The sequence below is a fragment of the Lupinus angustifolius genome, chromosome LG14, assembly GCF_001865875.1.
Source record: "Lupinus angustifolius cultivar Tanjil chromosome LG14, LupAngTanjil_v1.0, whole genome shotgun sequence".
NCBI lineage: Eukaryota > Viridiplantae > Streptophyta > Magnoliopsida > Fabales > Fabaceae > Lupinus > Lupinus angustifolius.
The window spans coordinates 11,825,532-11,844,060 of NC_032022.1; the positions used below are offsets into that span (position 1 = coordinate 11,825,532).

At 36.9% G+C, this 18,529-nt stretch overlaps 2 protein-coding genes across 2 annotated transcripts; one reads left to right on the forward strand and one right to left on the reverse strand.

The window, feature by feature from the left end:
- Positions 400-2,550, forward strand: LOC109326390. The gene is made up of 4 exons (XM_019559076.1): positions 400-890; positions 1,011-1,275; positions 1,393-1,491; positions 1,558-2,550. Exons 1-4 carry the CDS (start codon positions 400-402, stop codon positions 2,548-2,550), a joined length of 1,848 nt encoding a protein of 615 aa, XP_019414621.1.
- LOC109326116 (pathogen-related protein-like) lies at positions 14,215-16,549 on the reverse strand. The gene is made up of 4 exons (XM_019558784.1): positions 16,342-16,549; positions 15,386-15,518; positions 14,952-15,253; positions 14,215-14,609 (listed from the first exon to the last, which is right to left on the reverse strand). Exons 1-4 carry the CDS (start codon positions 16,477-16,479, stop codon positions 14,466-14,468), a joined length of 717 nt encoding a protein of 238 aa, XP_019414329.1. The 5' UTR covers positions 16,480-16,549; the 3' UTR covers positions 14,215-14,465.

Sequence of the window (18,529 nt, forward strand, 5' to 3'; positions counted from 1 at the left end):
GAATTGAATCTATGGATATCAAAAGGGAAAAGTTGATGAGTTTCGATCCCAACCCTTTTATTTTAATATCTTCAATTGTTATTTAAATTTGATTATTTCCAAAAACCAATGCAAATTTACCAACCAAATCTTGTACATAATTGCTCAATTGATTCTTGTAGGAATTAGTATAAATCCATTCCGCTCCCTGAGGACGATATCCCGGTACTTTACCGAATTTTATTACTTGTACGATACGGTACACTTGCCGTTACATAAAAAATCTAATAAGTTTTTGGCGCCGTTGCCGGGGAGCATCGAGAGATTTATATTAGTTCTTTATAAATTCAATTGAGAGTTGCACATAGTTATTCTTTATTTTTATTACTTGTGCTAACTTTTGCCATAGTTTTCTTATTTATGCTTTTGCGAGGTAAAGCTACTGACAAGCAATTAGAGTACAATCCTGAGATTGAGAAGTCAGCAAAAAGTAATCGTAAGAAAGTGAAAGAAAAGAAGAAGCAAGGCATTGAGGAAGCACATTGTAGCTCTGGACAGTCTGAAGATTCAGAGCCTCGGTCAATCCAAATGGAAAATATGCAAAATGCCACTGGGAATAACCCAAGGCCTAATCCTCCAAGGAGAACTTTAGGCGATTATGCCATGTACCAGGGCCCAAGGCACTACTCAAGCATCGTGATCCCACACACGGATAGGACTGTGGAGATCAAGCCCGCCTATCTGAATTTGGTTAGTGCTCACCAATTTACGGGGAAAGACTATGAAGACCCTTATGCACATCTCGACAATTTCTATGAATTGGTGGCCATAATAGGTTATAATGATGCTCAACGGGAAGCTGCTTATATCATGCTATTCCCATTCTCTCTGTTGGGTGAAGCTAGAGAGTGGTTGAAATCTCATCCAACTTAGAGCTTGACGAGTTGGAGTGACTTGGAGTCAAAGTTCTTAACAAGATTCTTTCCACCAACTCGGTATGTGCATGCAAAGTTTGAGATATCAACCTTCAGGCAAGGGGCTGATGAAGCATTCTATGAAGCCTGGGAGCATTTTCAGGCATTACTCAGAAAATGCCCGAATCATGGTTTTGAGGATGTGGATCAGTTGAACATCTTCTATAATGGATTAAAGCCTGAAACTAAGATGATTCTAGATGCAGCAGCGGGTGGAACAATGATGGCAGTGGATGCAGAACAAGTCACGAGAATCATAACTGCCTTATCATCAATAGATAGGCAGGCGCAACACAATCGGAGATCAGTACAGAAGAAATGGGTACTTGACTTGCAAACGTCAGATGCTATCATGGCACATAACAAGATCTTGACTCAACAAATAGAAGCATTAACCAAGCAGATGTCTAAGCTGCCTCAATAACTTAATGTAATACAGACTCCTCTGATTCATCAACAAGTGTTGCGGTGTGAGTTTTGTGGAGGTGAACATCCCACTGGTCACTGCCCAATGCCTACCACCACACCAGAGGAAGAGGTTCAGTACGTTACTAATCAACCTTGACATGGTAATTTCCCCAACAACCCTCCATACAACAATCAGTTTTCACAAGGTTGGAGGGGAAATCCAAATCAGAATCAGAACTATGGGTGGAGGCAGGAAACATGGCCATCAAATAGGCAACCACCATTCCAACCATCATATCAGCAAGGTACACATCCACCTTTGCATGAAAGACAGACTAAATTGGAAGAGACACTAGAAAAATTCATGCAAGTCTCCATTGCTAATCAGAAAAATACAGATGCATCCATCAGAAATTTGGAGACTCAGGTGGGTCAATTGGCTAAACAAATGGCAGAACAGAATACAGACCGACAACAGTTCTCAGCTAATACCCAAACCAACCCCAAAGAACATTGCAAATCCATCACTACAAGGAGTGGCAAGGTTATTGGAAAGGGTATTGGTGAGAATCTAGCGGTCGAAGAAGAGGTTCTGGGAGAAATTGAGGTTGAGGAAGGACAGAAGACAGTCAGAGAAACTGAAAAGGGCGATGTAGTGGATAGTAAGGAAGGGGTAGCTAATGCTGAAGATGAGATAAGGGAGAAAGATGACAAGAGGAAGAGTGATCTACCTCAGTTGAATGATCTTCCTTATCCAAAGAAACCTTCCAAAAAGGATAAGGAAAGGCAGTATACTAGGTTCTTGGATATATTCAAGAACCTACAGATCAATATTCCCTTCATAGAGGCAATGGAACAGATGCCCATTTATGCAAAATTTATGAAGAATCTGTTGACAAAGAAGAGGAAGTTATCAGAAGAAATAGTGACATTGGAAGCTGGGTGCAGTGCTATAATCCAGAAGTTTTTACCTGAAAAGACTAAAGATCCAGACAGCTTCACAATACTAGACACAATTGGTGAACTATCAGTGGGAAAGGCACTACTTGATTTGGGTGCCAGCATAAACTTGATGCCTTTATCCATGTTGAAAAGGATTGGAGAGTTAGAAATTAAGCCTACTGGGATGACTCTGCAACTCGCTGACAGGTCACTGAAGTATCCTTATGGAGTTTTGAGGATGTTCTAGTGAAGGTGGATGAATTAGTATTCCATGTTGACTTTGTCATCATGGATATGGAGGAGGACACTAAGGTCCCATTGATTTTGGGCAGACCCTTTATGAAAACTGCAAGGGTCATTATTGATATTGATGATGGGAAACTGAAGATGAGGGTGCAGGATCAGGAAGTGAACTTCAATGTATTTGAAGCAATGCAGCACCTGAAAAACAAACAACACTGCTTTCGAGTGGATGTTATTGAGGACTTGTTGATGCTCGATATTATTCACTTGAGTAGCAGAAGCCCATTGGAGAAAGTACTGATTGGGGAGATAGAAGGGAACAGTAGTGAAGAAGACAAGTTGATCAAAACATGTATAGCAGAGTTGGAAACACCTCGGAAGGGTAAATCTGAGCAAACTCACATTGAGGAACTGGTTAAAGAGAAGAAAGATGAAATTCCGAAGGTAGAGTTAAAATTAATTCCTTCACATTTGAAGTATGTGTTCCTAGAGGATGGAAGTCAGAAACCGGTTATAATCAACAGTGCCCTATCACCAGATGAAGAACATCAATTAATTGAGGTGCTGAAGAAAAATGCAGGAGCAATAGGGTGGACACTAACGGATTTACATGGGATCAGCCCATCTTATTGTATGCATAAAATCCACATGGAAGTGGATTACAAACCGGTTGCACAACCTCAGAGACGTCTGAATCCTACTATGAAGGAAGTGGTTAGGAAGGAGGTGATGAAACTCTTGGATGCTGAGATGATTTATCCCATATCTGATAGTACTTGGGTGAGTCCGGTTCAAGTGGTCCCAAAGAAAGGGGGTATAACTGTGGTCAGAAATGACAAAGATGAGCTAATTCCAACCAGAACAGTCACTGGTTGGCGCATGTGTATTAATTACATGAAGTTGAACCAGGCTACTAGAAAAGATCACTTCCCTCTGCCATTCATGGATCAAATGATTGAGAGATTGACTGGACAAGCATTCTACTGCTTTCTGGATGGGTATTCTGGTTACAACCAGATCACTGTGGATCCCCAAGATCAGGAGAAAACAGCTTTCACATGTCCTTTTGGTGTCTTTGCATACAGAAAGATGCCATTTGGACTATGCAATGCACCAGCAACATTCCAAAGGTGCATGTTAGCTATTTTTTTTGATCTTGTAGAAAAATGTATTGAGGTTTTCATGGATGACTTCTCGGTTTTTGGGTCTTCATTTAGTAACTGTTTGGAAAATTTGGACATCGTGCTGCAGCGATTTGTTACAACTAATCTGGTAATGAACTGGGAGAAGTGTCACTTCATGGTGACTGAGGGAGTAGTCTTGGGTCACAAGATCTCTTCCCGAGGTATTGAAGTTGATAAAGCAAAGATTGAGGTAATCAAGGACCTCCCACCACCACTCAATGTCAAGGGAATTCGAAGTTTCCTTGGACATGCAGGATTTTATTGGAGGTTTATAAAATACTTTCCAAAATTGCAAAACCACTCATTAATCTTCTCAACAAAGATATTGTTTTTAATTTTGATGATGAGTGTGCAACTTCTTTTGAAACCTTAAAGCATAAATTAATTTTTGCTCCTGTTATAGTAGCACATTGCGATTTTGAACTTATGTGTGATGCTAGTGACTATGCTGTCAGGGCGGTACTAGGACAGAGAAAGGCTAAAGTTTTCCATGCTATACATTATGCTAGTAAGGTGTTAAATGAGGCATAAATTAATTATGCCACCACAGAAAAAGATTTACTAGCTATAGTGTATGCACTGGAAAAATTTAGATCCTACTTGATGGGCTCTAAAGTCATTTTTTTTAATGATCATGCTACCATTAAATATTTTCTAACCAAATCGGATTCCAAACCGAGATTGTTGCGTTGGGTATTGTTATTACAGGAATTCGACTTGGTGATCAAGGACAAAAAAGGGAGCGAAAACTGTGTAGCATATCCTCTGTCAAGGTTGGTCAATCAAGAGGTAATAGTGAGGGAATCAGAGGTGGTGGAGGAGTTCCCTGATGAGAAGATTCTCCTCGTTCAAGAAAGGCCATGGTTTGCTGACATGGCTAATTTTAAAGCTGTAGGGTAATTCCCGAGGAGTTAACTTGGCATCAAAAGAAAAACTTCTTGTGATAGTCCCGTCAGTTTGTGTGGGATGACCCTCGTCTTTTTAAGATTGGGTCAGATGGATTGTTGAGGAGATATGTATCCACAGATGAAGTCAAGAGTATCCTATGGCATTATCACAGTTCGCCATACGGAGGACACTTTAATGGACAAAGGACAACTACAAAAGTCCTACAATCTGGTTTCTACTGGCCTTCGGTGTTTAAGGATGCACATCATTATTCACAACAATGTGATAATTGCCAGAGATCAGGCGGGATCTCCAAGAGGAATGAGATGCCCTTAACCAATGTGCAAGAAGTGGAAGTGTTTGATTGCTGGGGAATTAATTTTATGGAACCATTTCCACCATCATGCTCACAAGTATATATTCTAGTGGCGATGGATTATGTGTCCAAGTGGGTGGAAGCTGTAGCTGCCCAAAAGGATGATGCTAAAACCGTGGTCAAATTCCTAAAGAGAAACATATTCAGTCGGTTTGGCACACCTCGGGTTCTGATCAGTGATGGAGGTTCGCAGTTCTGCAACTCATAATTGGAGAAAGTCCTTCAACACTATGGAGTCTGACACAAAGTTGCATCCCCTTATCATCCGTAGACAAATGGTCAAGGGGAAGTATATAACCGAGAGATCAAGAAAATCCTGGAGAAAACTGTGTCAACCACAAGAAAGGATTGGTCTCTTCGATTAGATGATGCACTGTGGGCGTATAGAACAGCTTTCAAAGCCCCTACTGGACTATCCCCATTTCAGCTAGTTTATGGGAAAGCATGCCATCTACTAGTGGAACTCGAACACAAAGCAGACTGGGCACTCCAATTCTTCAATCTGGACCCAAAAGCAGTAGGTGACCATAGGAAAGTGCAACTACAACAATTGGAGGAAATGAGACTCACTGCATATGAGTCCTCCAAGTTGTACAAGGAGAAGGTAGTGTATCATGAACGGAAGATCCGCAAAAAGGATTTCCGAGTGGGTCAAAGTGTGCTTCTGTTCAACTCCCGGATGAAACTGTTTCCGGGAAAGCTAAAATCCAAATGGTCAGGACCCTTCCTAATCAAAGAAGTGAAATCGCATGGAGCGATCGAGCTACAAGATCCAGCTTCTAAGCGAAGTTGGACAGTCAATGGGCAAAGACTGAAACTGTATCTGGGTGGTGACGTCGAGCGGCTCACCACAATCATCAACTTAGAGAATGCATAGAAAAATAGGCGTCGAGCTAATGACGTTAAACAAGCGCTAACTGGAAGGCAATCTAGTTTATCTTATGTTTGCGTTCGTGTGTAGCTAAAAAAAACAGAAAAAAAAACAAGTATAAGAGTGAAAATCTGGGCATTTATCGCCCAAGCGAGCCGATCCTCGCCCAGACGAGAAAGGTGGCCTTTCAGTGCCAAATCTCTCGCTCAAGCGAGAATTCCCTCGCCCAGGCGAGGGCAGTGGCCTTTCAATGCCAACCCCCTCGCTTAAGCGAGCCAGCCTCGCTTAAGCGTAATTCAATTGGGTTGCTCTTTGTTTCTCCCTCGCCCAAGCGAGAATGACAGACCTTTCAGTTCAGAGTGTCTCGCCCAAGCGAGATGTCCTCGCCCGGGCGAGAGTTTACCAACTCTTCAGTTCTTATTCTTGCCCAAGCGAGAGAACCTCGCCCGGGCGAGAGGGCACGGGTTTTGTATTAAAAAGGGGGTTGTGGGGTTCATTCCCTCACACCCCATTGCAAAGAAATCACACAAACCCCCCAAGCTTGTACCCTCTCCAACATTTGGACTCTTTCATCATCTCTTTTTCACATACTAGCAAGCATCATGAGCGGAATGAGAAACAAATCTGTGGCTACTAAGAATCCCTCTCCCAAGAAGTTGAAAGGAACTTCAACTTCACAGGCATCTGAATATGACCGGACATTGTTCAAGAAAAAAGGGAAACATGAGCGACATACCCTACTCCTCAACTGGGTTTTCATTCCTGAAAGGAAGGTACAATTGGAAACGGATGAATATCCCGTTTTCACAGTACCTTTGACTGTGTTGAAATGGTGGGTGGTGGCAACCCTAAACGACAAGTTCGATCCAGTTATCGTTCGTGAATTCTATGCCAATGCCTACCCACTGGAGGGAAGACTATCTTGTTTGACGGAGACATTGTCAATGATTTGCTGAACAACCCTTTTGAAGCACGAGAGGGGGAATTGTGTCAGCTCTTTGCTGCTCAAGCTGATGGTATGTTCAGTCTCTGGGACACTGTTGTGCAACTCTGTGTACCTGGATGGTCATTTAGCACCAATTCTGAGGGACTACCCCTCCAGATTTACCGGAAACATATGACTGGCCTGGCCCAAATCTGGATGATTTTCTTGCTGCACAACGTGATTCTAAACAGTCACGTGTCATCAATACCCCTTCCTGATTGTTACATCATTTATGCAATCATGAAGGGTATGACGATTGATGTAGCCAAGATAATCGTCATAGAAATATACAAGGCAGTTGTCAAAGGAGGTAAGAAGGGTTCTTTGGGGTTCCCGTCATTGATCACTGAACTCTGTGCTCAGTAAGGGGTTCAGGTGAACAGAACTGAGAAGATCAAACCCCCGATCACCATGCAGTACATCCGTCAGAACTGCAAAGAAGAGGTTGGAGTACATCAGGGTGACAGTTCCCACCCTCCACAGTCACCTCCACATCCAGCATTCCCACATTCATAGTCAGAAATGCCTCCCTCGGCACCTTATCAGGGAATCAATCAGGATCATCTTCATCGGATAACATTGCATATGGAGCATATAGAGCTCCAAAATGACATCCTGAGACAAGGACAAGTGTATCAGCAGCAAGGGCTCTATGCTGCTTTACAGCATTTGAGTCCATGGAACTAATTCTGGGGTTCCGTAGACACTTTCACCCAACAATTCCCTTGGCCTGGGGTCGGGCCTATCTTTCCGGACGAGGCAGGACCTTCTGGAACCACTGGATATGGGACTACTGGAGATGATCCAGATGCAGATGGCAACAATGATCAAAATGATGATATGGAGTTCATACTCTGATGAGCCTTTGGGCTAAAAACAAAAAACTGGTTCTTCTGTACTTGTTTTGTTATTTATGTTTTTTAGTTTAGGATGTATGCTTAGGATCAATGTGTAGGATGTAAGTGTAGTATGTATGTTTAGGAAGTAGGCGTAATTTCGTAATGTACTTTGTGTTTGATTGTCTGCTGTTTATGTTAAGTAGCAAATGTAGTCAATGAAAATGCGTCTGGTTTAAATGTGTTTATTGAATCCAATTGTGTAGTTGTGCTAGAGATATATGAATTAAAATTTGATAAGAATCTGTGATTGTGATTGATTAGGGTTTTGAGTCTGACTGTTTTCGGGATGTGCATGTTGATTCAGACACAGATCGAATAGGTTGAATAATAAGTAGTTAGGCAAAGGACAAAAGATTATAACAGGGTGAGTGAGTGCACCCAAACACATATGTGACTTTGCTAGATTTTGTTAATTAGTTTTGCCTGATTTTTGTGTCAATTGTCGTTAAGCATGGAATATCAAGGAAATGATTAAGGCCTAGTTTAGGAGAATTAAGCTACAGCCAGAAAGCAAACCCTTATGAATCATGAATCCAATTCCTTGTAGCCCTTTGAGCTGAAAATTTCTTTTTCAAAATCATGTACCCAAGCCACAATGAAATACATCAATCCCCATACCCATGGAGAAAGATCATTAGTGCATATGGATTTTAATTGTGATGTTGGGAAATGGACGAAATTGTGATTTATGTATCTGAGTTGGAATGTGAATCAGAAATTTCCATTCTTCAGTTATGTGTGAATGATGAGCATGAGGCAAAAAAAAAGTGTGAATCATGCTAAAATAAGTGAAAACTCAAAAGAAAGAGTCAATTGAAGAGGGAGAATCAAAATGGTTAGTAGCATAAGCGATGACTTGGTGAAAGAAAATTGAAAGTGGATTTCAAGTGACAAGTGAAGGAAGTTGGAGTATGCACTAATGGTCTACCTCCTTCTTTGTAACCCAGAAAAACAAAGTTTCTTTGTAACCAAGCCTCATTACAACCATATGGAAAGCCCTTGAGATCCTTGATTGAACATGTGTACATGGCATAGCTGAACTGAAAGGCAAAGTCAAATTATACTAAGTCCAACAAAGAGATGAGTGAAACACATAACCTGTGAGATTGAGAGAGTTCCTTTGATAAAAATGAGTAGTTATTCTTGCTATTCTTTTTGAACTTGAACTATATTGCATTCTGTTATCAGTTGGAATTTGGTTCACTATGATTGATCATGAAACAGGTCTTTGTGAACTAGTAAGTGAATCTAGCCAATGTCACGATTGGATGAATAATTGTTTTCAAACCCAGATGTATCAAATTGATTTATATTGTGTTACTTTTCTTGAGGACAAGCAAGATATTAGGTTAGGGGATATTTGTTAAGTGCCAAAATGTTAATGAAAGGTATATGATTCAGAGGTACTTTGTGTGGATTTATGATGTAATTGCATACAATTCCCAATAATCTAGTAATTTTGTATTGTTTAGGAATTTAAATAATTGTTGTTGTTTGTAGGTGAAGATATGATGAATAAAGGAGAAAAAAGAGAAGATTAAGGTTTTGAACAACACAAGCCTCGCCCAAGCGAGGGAATGATCGCTCAAGCGACAATTCAGAGGAAAATCAGCAGAAAACACTGACATCCCTCGCCCAAGCAAGGGACTGTCGCTCGGGCGCTATTCAAGACCAAAATTTGCTAAACTTATTGTTTCTCCCTCGCCCAAGCGAGAGAGCCTCGCTCAGGCGAGGTGATCAAGTATGAATTGTGATATTCTCTCGCCCGGGCTAGGTGGTCAGGCTTGGAAAGTTATCTTCTCTCGCTCAAGCGAGAATCCCTAGCTTGAGCGAGAGTGTAACAATTAGGCATGAAATAGGCAGTTTTGGAAAAAAGCAGGGATCATCATCACTCTTCTAAAAGAAATCTTGGCACGAAATATAGAGAGAATAGGATAGAAATCGTGGAAACGATTCTATTTTACATGATTCTTTGTATTAGTTCATGATTCGAGCGTTGTAATATCGAGGATGAGTGGCTAGTTCTTCGTAGTTGGGAATCAAAATGTAATTCTTACCTTTTGTACTCTTGGATTCAATTTTATATTAATGTTGTTTGATTTTGGAAAGTTTATCCCTTGTTTATTGCTTGATTTCAATTAGCTACTGAATTCATGATTTAAGGTTCAAGTTTAACTGGGAAGTTAAACTTGATACCATATCTGGATTGTCTTTCTTGCTACATAATTGATCTAGGGATGGACAATGATGTAGGAATTGCTTTTACATTTGGTTTTAATGCTAGTTAATTATCTGATTATCCAAGGAATTGGTAATTGAGTGATTACCTAAGAATTTTACAATAAGGGGACTGATGTAATTGATTTATGAAAAATGTGCATCAAATTCAGTAACTTCACAAACTATTAGGAATTGAATCTATGGATATCAAAAGGGAAAAGTTGATGAGTTTCGATCCCAACCCTTTTATTTTAATATCTTCAATTGTTATTTAAATTTGATTATTTCTAAAAACCAATGCAAATTTACCAACCAAATCTTGTACATAATTGCTCAATTAATTCTTGTACGAATTAGTATAAATCCACTCCGCTCCCTGAGGACGATATCCCGGTACTTTACCGGATTTTGTTACTTGTACGATACGGTACACTTGCCGTTACATAAAAAATCTAACACTATTTTAAATGCTTAAGGGGAGTGAGACAAGGTGATCCCCTTTCTCCTCTTCTATTCTATTTGGCAGAGGATGTTTTGAGTAGGGGCATTGCCAATCTGGTTGAGGAGAAGAAGTTGAGCACCATTTTAGGTCATGGTAAACTAGTAACCACTAGTCATGTACTGTATGTTGATGACATTTTAATTTTCTACAGAAGGCTAAAGAAGGAGATTTGTGTTCTTAAGAAGCTGATCACAGACTATGCTAATGCTTCTAGTCAACATGTTAGTGCTAACAAGTGTAAATTCTACACTTCCAATACATCTGCTAGGAAAATTGTCAATTTGACTACTGAATTGTGTTTCAGTGATGTTCTTTACCCTTTAATTACTTGGGAGTCCCTCTTTTTAAAGAGAAACCAAAGAGAGTTCATCTTTAGCCTATTGCAGACAAAATCGTCAGCAAATTGACAAAATGGAAGGGCCAATCTCTATCAATTATGGGAAGCACTGAGTTGGTGAAATCAGTAGTTTATAGTATGCTCCTTTATAGCGTCCACATCTATGTTTGGCTTTCTGAGTTGTTGAATCACTTAGACTCTTTTATTAGAAACTTTATTTGGTTAGAGGACATTAATACTAGAAAGTTGGTCACTATGACTTGGTCTAGAGTTTGCTCTCCTTTGAAGACTGGAGGTTTTGGCATTAAATCCATTAAATGGTTGAATCAGGCAGCCTTGGTTAAGCTTACTTAGGAGATGATGAGCTTTGAGCATGAATGGGTTATCTTTTATAGAAAAATATTTGGGTTTGCGACAAAGCCTAGATCAAGGTATCTGAAGTCATCTGTTTGGCCTGGTATTAGAAGCAATTAACAATTTGTTATTAACAACTCTTTTTGGATTGTTGATAAGGGTTCTAGCATTTATTTTTGGTAGGAAAAAGTTTACAAAACTCCCTTAAACTTTATGTGTTTTACAAGTAGACACCATAAATTATTTTTTCTTCTTAATTAATCATTAAACTTTAACTATTAATGAAATTGGTCCTTATATACATATAATTTTAAATAACTAACAATGAAATTACTAAGACATTAGATTATGTAAGCATTAGTCAATGTGATATTAATTCCACTCTATCACGATAACACTTTCATCCTTAGCTTAGTTTAGTCTTTCTGATGCACCTTGTTTTGTTCTCTAACTTGTAGTTTCCTTCAGAGCTGGAAAACAAATGTGTGAGAAATTGAAACATTTCTTCAAACATCATTTTCTTAACTGATTTCCTCAGTGCTGAAATACATGCAGTTGCATTCATCTTACAGATGCATAGGTTGTTCTTCACCTATGTCTTCACTACTACATTCTAGTTCTCTTCCTTAGTCATGATCACCTTCTTTTGTTAAGCTTCAATGACTTATCTTTTTCTATCTATGAGACTCTCTCTTTGTTTTGCTTCTCATTCTAGTTGTTTTTCCCAATTTCAATTTTTAAAATTGTATGTACGTATGGACCAATTTCATCAATAGTTTAAGGAGTAATTAGGAAGAAAAACATAGTTTACAGTATCTACTTGTAAAACACATAAAGTTTAAGGGGATTTTGTGAACTTTTCCCTTTTTGGCATGATCATTGGCTTGGTCAACCATTGATTGACACACTTAATATTCCATACTCTATGCACTCTAACTTGCCGGCTAAGGTGGCTGACTTCAGTTATAACTATAATTGGGTTATTCCTAAATTGCTTATGGACAGATTTCCCTTGGTTTTCTTCCAAATTGATAAGATCAGATTCTCTGATAGCAAGGACAAAATTTGTTGGCAAAGCTCTAATGATGAGGTGCTATCTCTCAGATGCTTTTATATCTATAACTCTTCATGCTAATAACCTAGCTTGGTGTGGTAACATTTGGTCTCAGTCTATTCCTCCATCTAAATTATTCATATTTTGGAGATTGGCCAACAAAAAATGCCCTGTGATGATAATCTTCAGACCAGAGGTTGTAACTTAATCTCTATGTGTAGCATATGTTCCAAATATGTGGAAAACTCATAGCACAATTTTATCTATTGTCGTGTGGTTGTTGCTCTTTGGATTTGGATAAGTGATGTGTTCTATTTGCCTATAGACACCTCTTTTATCTTGTCAACTATTCATGCTTGCAATAAGAATTGGAATCCTCAAATGAAAACCTTGTTTGTAACCAACATTGTGCACTCTGTCACTACAATCTGGTGGTGTAGAAACCAAGCCAGGTTTGATAACAAAACAATATCCCTCCAGCAGGCCATATCTAAGATAAAATTGACAATTGCTTTATCAGGAAACTCATAGAATACTCATAGAAAGCCTTCTCTTAATGACTTCATTATCCTGAAATTTTCAAAGGTTCATATTAGCTATCCTAAACCTCCTAGGATTGTTAAAGTCATCTGGTTGCCTCCTCCAAGGGGTATAGTCAAAATCAATATTAATGGTGCTGCTAGAGGATCCCATGGTCCTGTTGGTGGGGGTGCTATTTTCAGAGGTGTTGAGGGGGAGTTTCTAGCCTACTTTGCTGATTTTTTCGACTCTAGACTGGCTCTTTATGCAGAATTGAAAGTTGTTTTATTGGCAATTGAATTTACTTACAAAAAATGCTGGTTCGGCTGAAATCTGATTCATTGTTGGTGGACATATTCAAAGATCCCCTAAAGCTTCCTTGACAATTGCTTAATTTTTGGTCTTACTGCAAGAAGCTTATGGCTTCTATGGATTGCAGAATAACACACATTTTCAAAGAAGGTGTTTGTGCCGACAAGTTAGCTAATTATGGAATTTACTATTTGGTATGAACAAGTTGGCTCTTCCTTCCTATAGATTTGTATCTTTGTAACTAATTTTTGTATGAGCTATTTCTAATATATGGTTGAGGTGTTCTGTGAGAAAAACTTGAATTGTTGGGAAGATGTTGCATCATTGAACAAAGAAATGGTTGATTGATATGCATGTAGAAACCTCCAAAGCGTGTGTTGCCACACTAACCTTTACGTTTGATTCGCCCCCACCAATTTAAGTATATTGGATGCAAATGGGATGAACAGCGAATCCCCTTCAGGATACTTTGGAAAACCTTGATGTGTTTTGCACCAACACAACAAGCGTATCTTTCAATAATAGTTCACAAATCTATGTTTCTTACACTTCTCTCATGCATTAGAGAAATGGAGGATTATTTCTTAGATGAGAAATTTTGGATTTTCGGATGTCACATTATGCCTTGAAGTTTCTCTATTTATAGAGAAATAAAGGTCACTTGGTGAAAATAAACATTTTTGGGATTCTACACTAATTCACGAATAGCCATATACAAACACGGTTCACTTATTATCTGAATGAGTTCCATAGCTTAGTGGTAAGGTACACTGTTCGACAAGTAACACATCCTTGATTTGAATCCCTGCGGTTGCATTGTTACATTTTTATTCACGTTAATAATGAATAAGACATGGACAAAACCATCCAAGCAGGATCGAACTCATGAAATCCAATTTAATATTTTGGAAATATATCTTAGATGTTCTTTCACCCTTTGCTTAAAAAAAAGAAATCTCAATATTGCGATAACAATTGTATCTACGAATGAGGCAACAGGTTATTAAGATATTTAAGAACAACAAATTTGAAGGTTCTTGTATGCTGCCACTACTAGTACTTTAAATGCAAAAATAGCAGCTATAAAAACTGAGGTATTGATGTTAACTCACTTCCTAAGGGATCTATATGCATGGTTGTAGAGTAACAAACTAAAAACATGACCCCTTTCATCGTAGGTAAATTCTTTATGCTAATTGGTATCCACAAAGTTGATGAAGTCTTATTCATATATTGTGGATCAAATTCATATGGTAGTGCATTACATTGGGCATTAATTGTAAACCATTATTACTTGGTCAAATTACACGATATAAAATATAATGGTGTAAATGAAAATGTTATTCCCCATCATATCATATATTTATTTGGTTTATTCAGATCGGTTTGAGTTGGAACTTTCAACTTATAGTGTTACTCTATCCTGTGTTCCGAAGTACAGGACAACTTGAAACAACTTCTTCAGCAGTGCCATCAAACACAGGACCTGTCAAGAGCCCTCCAAGTAGTTCTGCAGGATCATAAAAGAACTCCACCTTCACTATTTTCGAATTCTCATCCAACTACAACAAAAAAATAGAAAAAAATTATCAACACAAACCCTAATAACTATAGTAAATTTTAAAATATGGATCTATCATATAAGATAATCATAACATATTAATTGAAAAGGTGACTACAACCGTATTTTAATGTTAATGAGGTGCTCTAATGGTAAGAATGAAGGACTTAAGAAACGAAGTACGAAAGATTGTGGTTCGAATTTCACAAAAAAAAAAGGAGTTATGAGCTGATTTGACGGTTAGAGTGAAGAGTGTGAGTAAAGATGGTTGAGGGTTCGAGTCCCACCCACAGTGAAAATACTAACATACTAACAATTATCAATAAAAATTTAATAACTTTACCGTGAAAATGGCCATCCCATATAATTCAATTTTTTGTCCAGTTGGGGCATGACCTTTGAAAGGACCCTCCATGTAGCCCCAGTGCCTAAACTTGTACACAATAGTTGGTGGTCCAGAATACACATGAAGAATCTCCAATGCAAATCCACGTGGGAACGTTGTTGTGAAAGCCTTGTGGGATGAATCTGCTGTTTCATTATCTGGGTTGTATGGCCTTAATTTTTCAGGTAGTGATGTTTGCAGCAACGGGATGTACCCTCCACCAAGCTTTCTTTTCTCTTCTAAATTTATTGGCTTCCTTCCTATTAATTAATAGTCACAAATTCACAATAAAGATTATGAATGTCTTCACATAATAATATATAGAATTTGAGTTTGGAATTAATTCAGCTTCACTAGATATATTATTTTTATTATTACATGTGTAATGTTACCATTGAGGCTGAAAGTGTATTTCTCAGGGTCCACTGATCTGTTCTCATGCAAATCTACTTTGTGAAACATTTCCATCTCCCAATTCTTCACTAGAGTCTGCACCTTCTCTTCAACTGAACCCAGAGGCCATTCCTGCCATTTAAATAAATAACAACATATGAGAAAGTAAGGAATGCTTTGATATAATTAAGGAATTTGGATAGTCTCAATACAAGATGAGATGATATGTGATATTTAAAAAAATTAATGGTTTAAATTTTAAATTATTTTTAATTAAATTTTTTTTAATCATCAAATTAGTCTCATATTCATGTACAAGACTAACTAGTAGAGGAGAGAATCCTATCTCATATTTAAGATAATGAATGTGTTTTACTCCATAACACAAGTGTACTGTGTACATCAACTAGCATGACTTGTTTTAGCTTATTCAGGCTCATACACTTAATTAGGGGTGAGTAAATGGACTGGGTATGGCTTCTTCCCTTATCTGACTTAAATGTTGAACGAGGCATTTTTTGAATTTGGACCTGACTATAGATTTATAAACCCGAACCTATACCTAATTAAATATAATACATATCATTTTTAGATAAAGTATTCTCAATATTATTTCTTATTATTGATATGTAATTTGACATATGAAATGATATGTGTATATATATTATTAATCATTTATATATAATGAAAAAATTAGAGAATAAATGATAGTTTCAATCAAAGAGATGTCATGTTTGTGTCATACCCGACCCTAAATAGTTTGGGTCTAATTTTTAAACTCAAACTCAGCCTTAGATGCGATGAGACCCGACCCTATTTGAATCAGATCATGATCGGGCCAAACCGAATGATCGAGTAGAGTCAAGTCTTATTCACACCTACACTTAATATATAGCTATAGCAAAACTAAATTCTCCGCCTCACAAAGTAGGTAACATAGGAAGAGAAAAGAAACCTTGGTTCTGCCATCTTCAAATAGCTTGTTGACAAGGTCATAATTAGGAGGGGCACCATATGTCCATTTGGTGTTCTTCTCACAATCTTCACTCAAGAAGGTTCTGTACTTATCTTCCTTCACACTGGATGATGCCATCTTTGGATACAAGTATACAATAATAGAAAGTTAGGATTGTTCAACTTGATGATGGGATTTATATATAAATATAAAAGATAGTGGGAGTGCAAAGGTTGGTGACAACTATGGATGGCAATTGGTGTAGTTGAGTCTAAGTAGTGCATTATCCATATCTGCCTTGTTACTTCATTTTTGGACACAGACCTGTCCCAGACCATGTTGATACCCGTTGGATCTGCTACCCAAAGATTCTAGGGTACCATCGGATTTGTGGGTACCCACAAATTAAAAAATATTAAAAATAATTTTCAGTAATTTATATAATTGTATATTTATTTGCTATAATTCTTATATGTTATTTAGATAATCAACCAGAGAAAAATTGTAAAAAATAATTTTAAATTTTAAATTGATTATTGCAACATTATGACGTAAAATTGATTTAATAAGAATTGTTAACAATATATATAGGGGGTCCACATATTCTATATCTTAAGCCTTCAATTCCAGAAAATCTGATGATATAGATCTACTCATTAATTCAAACAATTGTATTTCCTTAGACTGATGACTAAGATATGGAGTAAGTTGTTTAAACTTGCACTTAGAATAGGTGGATCATCTCCCATATATAGAGAGGAAGGATTAGCGAGTCCAAGTATCAATGGGTTTGGGTACCTCATTGTCCGGACTCAGACTCATCCAATAGTGAGTCTTAAAATCTCATGTCTCATTACCTACGGGTCCAAAAACATAAACCAGACCCGAACCGTTGTGAATATTTTTTGCAGTTAGCCATGTATTCAAGTACCCATTGTCATCACTATTGACAAGTACACACTCAAAACATGTAACCATACTCTCTAACTTGTTTGCCTTATCACTTCATATACAGTTCGTTTCTTATTAATTAAAAATGTAAAAATATAAATTAAATTATATATTAATTAATATTTTCTAACTAACGACAATAAGAAAAGTACTAACATGTGCTTCCATAAGAACAAGGTAACGTAATGACTCAACCTTTTGAATTTGAGACTACCTACTCCACACATTTATATATCTCCGGCTGCGGATACATGCCCCTACATCCACTTTGTATAAGTCAATGTTCAATGCACGTTTTTATACCAGTCATATGACTATTTGTTCTTTTCGATGATTTATGAATAAAAATATCATATCTCCCAGTTAATGAATTTATTAATACACTATATTGTATATAAAAATTAAGTCCATTCACTAACAATATAAATATTTATATATAATTAGTATATTATTCACTATTTATTTGAATTAATTTTCTTTAAAAATTAATAATAATTAAAAATAAATGATAAATAATATTGTGACAATGAATCTCTTTCTCATAAAAATTACAAAAAAAACATTATTATATACACATATCAATGAAATAGAATTTGATTTAACACATGATTTAGTCTTTAAAATTTCACTGTTACGAAATTTTGAAGGATGAACATAGCACTAGTATTTGAGGTGCTAAAATTATTTATAATTCACAATCCATTAAAATCTAAAAAAAATTAAATTTATTTAAATTAATTTATTAAAGCAAATGAAAAGAATCAAATGTATAGTTTTAATAATGGATAGATTTAAATTCATCCATTATATCAAATTAATATTTATAGATAGATTCATTGGATGAATATTCAATCAATTCAATAAACAAACATTAAAAAAATGATAATTTTTGCTTTCCAAATTTATTTAATATTCAAGCAAATTAAATTCATCCAAATTCATCTATGATTCTCACTATAATTTTGACTATTTTTATTAAATGAAGATCAATTATAGGATATGTGTATGTAGTTAATTTAAAATTTTATTGCTAAGTACATGACATATATAAGTATTTGTTAAAAACTTTACATATAAAATCTTAAATTTTGTATGCTTGTAGAATATTAAAAAAAATTATGTTTGGATATGCCTAAATTGGATGTCTCAAAATATTATTTAAATGAATTTGTATGAACTGATAAATGACTTTCCATCCGTCCATATGATTCATCTCTAAACTTATTCATTTGTCACC

Bases quoted from the DNA above. Each gene is read 5' to 3' on its own strand.
- LOC109326390 (XM_019559076.1), top strand. From the start codon at position 400: ATGCTTTTGCGAGGTAAAGCTACTGACAAGCAATTAGAGTACAATCCT. The intron at 1,276-1,392 runs GTACTTGACTTG...AATGTAATACAG, and splicing joins GATCAGTACAGAAGAAATGG to ACTCCTCTGATTCATCAACA. The intron at 1,492-1,557 runs GTTCAGTACGTT...TACAACAATCAG, and splicing joins CCACCACACCAGAGGAAGAG to TTTTCACAAGGTTGGAGGGG.
- LOC109326116 (XM_019558784.1), bottom strand. From the start codon at position 16,479: ATGGCATCATCCAGTGTGAAGGAAGATAAGTACAGAACCTTCTTGAGT. The intron at 15,254-15,385 runs GTAACATTACAC...ATTAATTAATAG, and splicing joins ATACACTTTCAGCCTCAATG to GAAGGAAGCCAATAAATTTA. The intron at 14,610-14,951 runs GTAAAGTTATTA...TTTTTGTTGTAG, and splicing joins ATGGGATGGCCATTTTCACG to TTGGATGAGAATTCGAAAAT.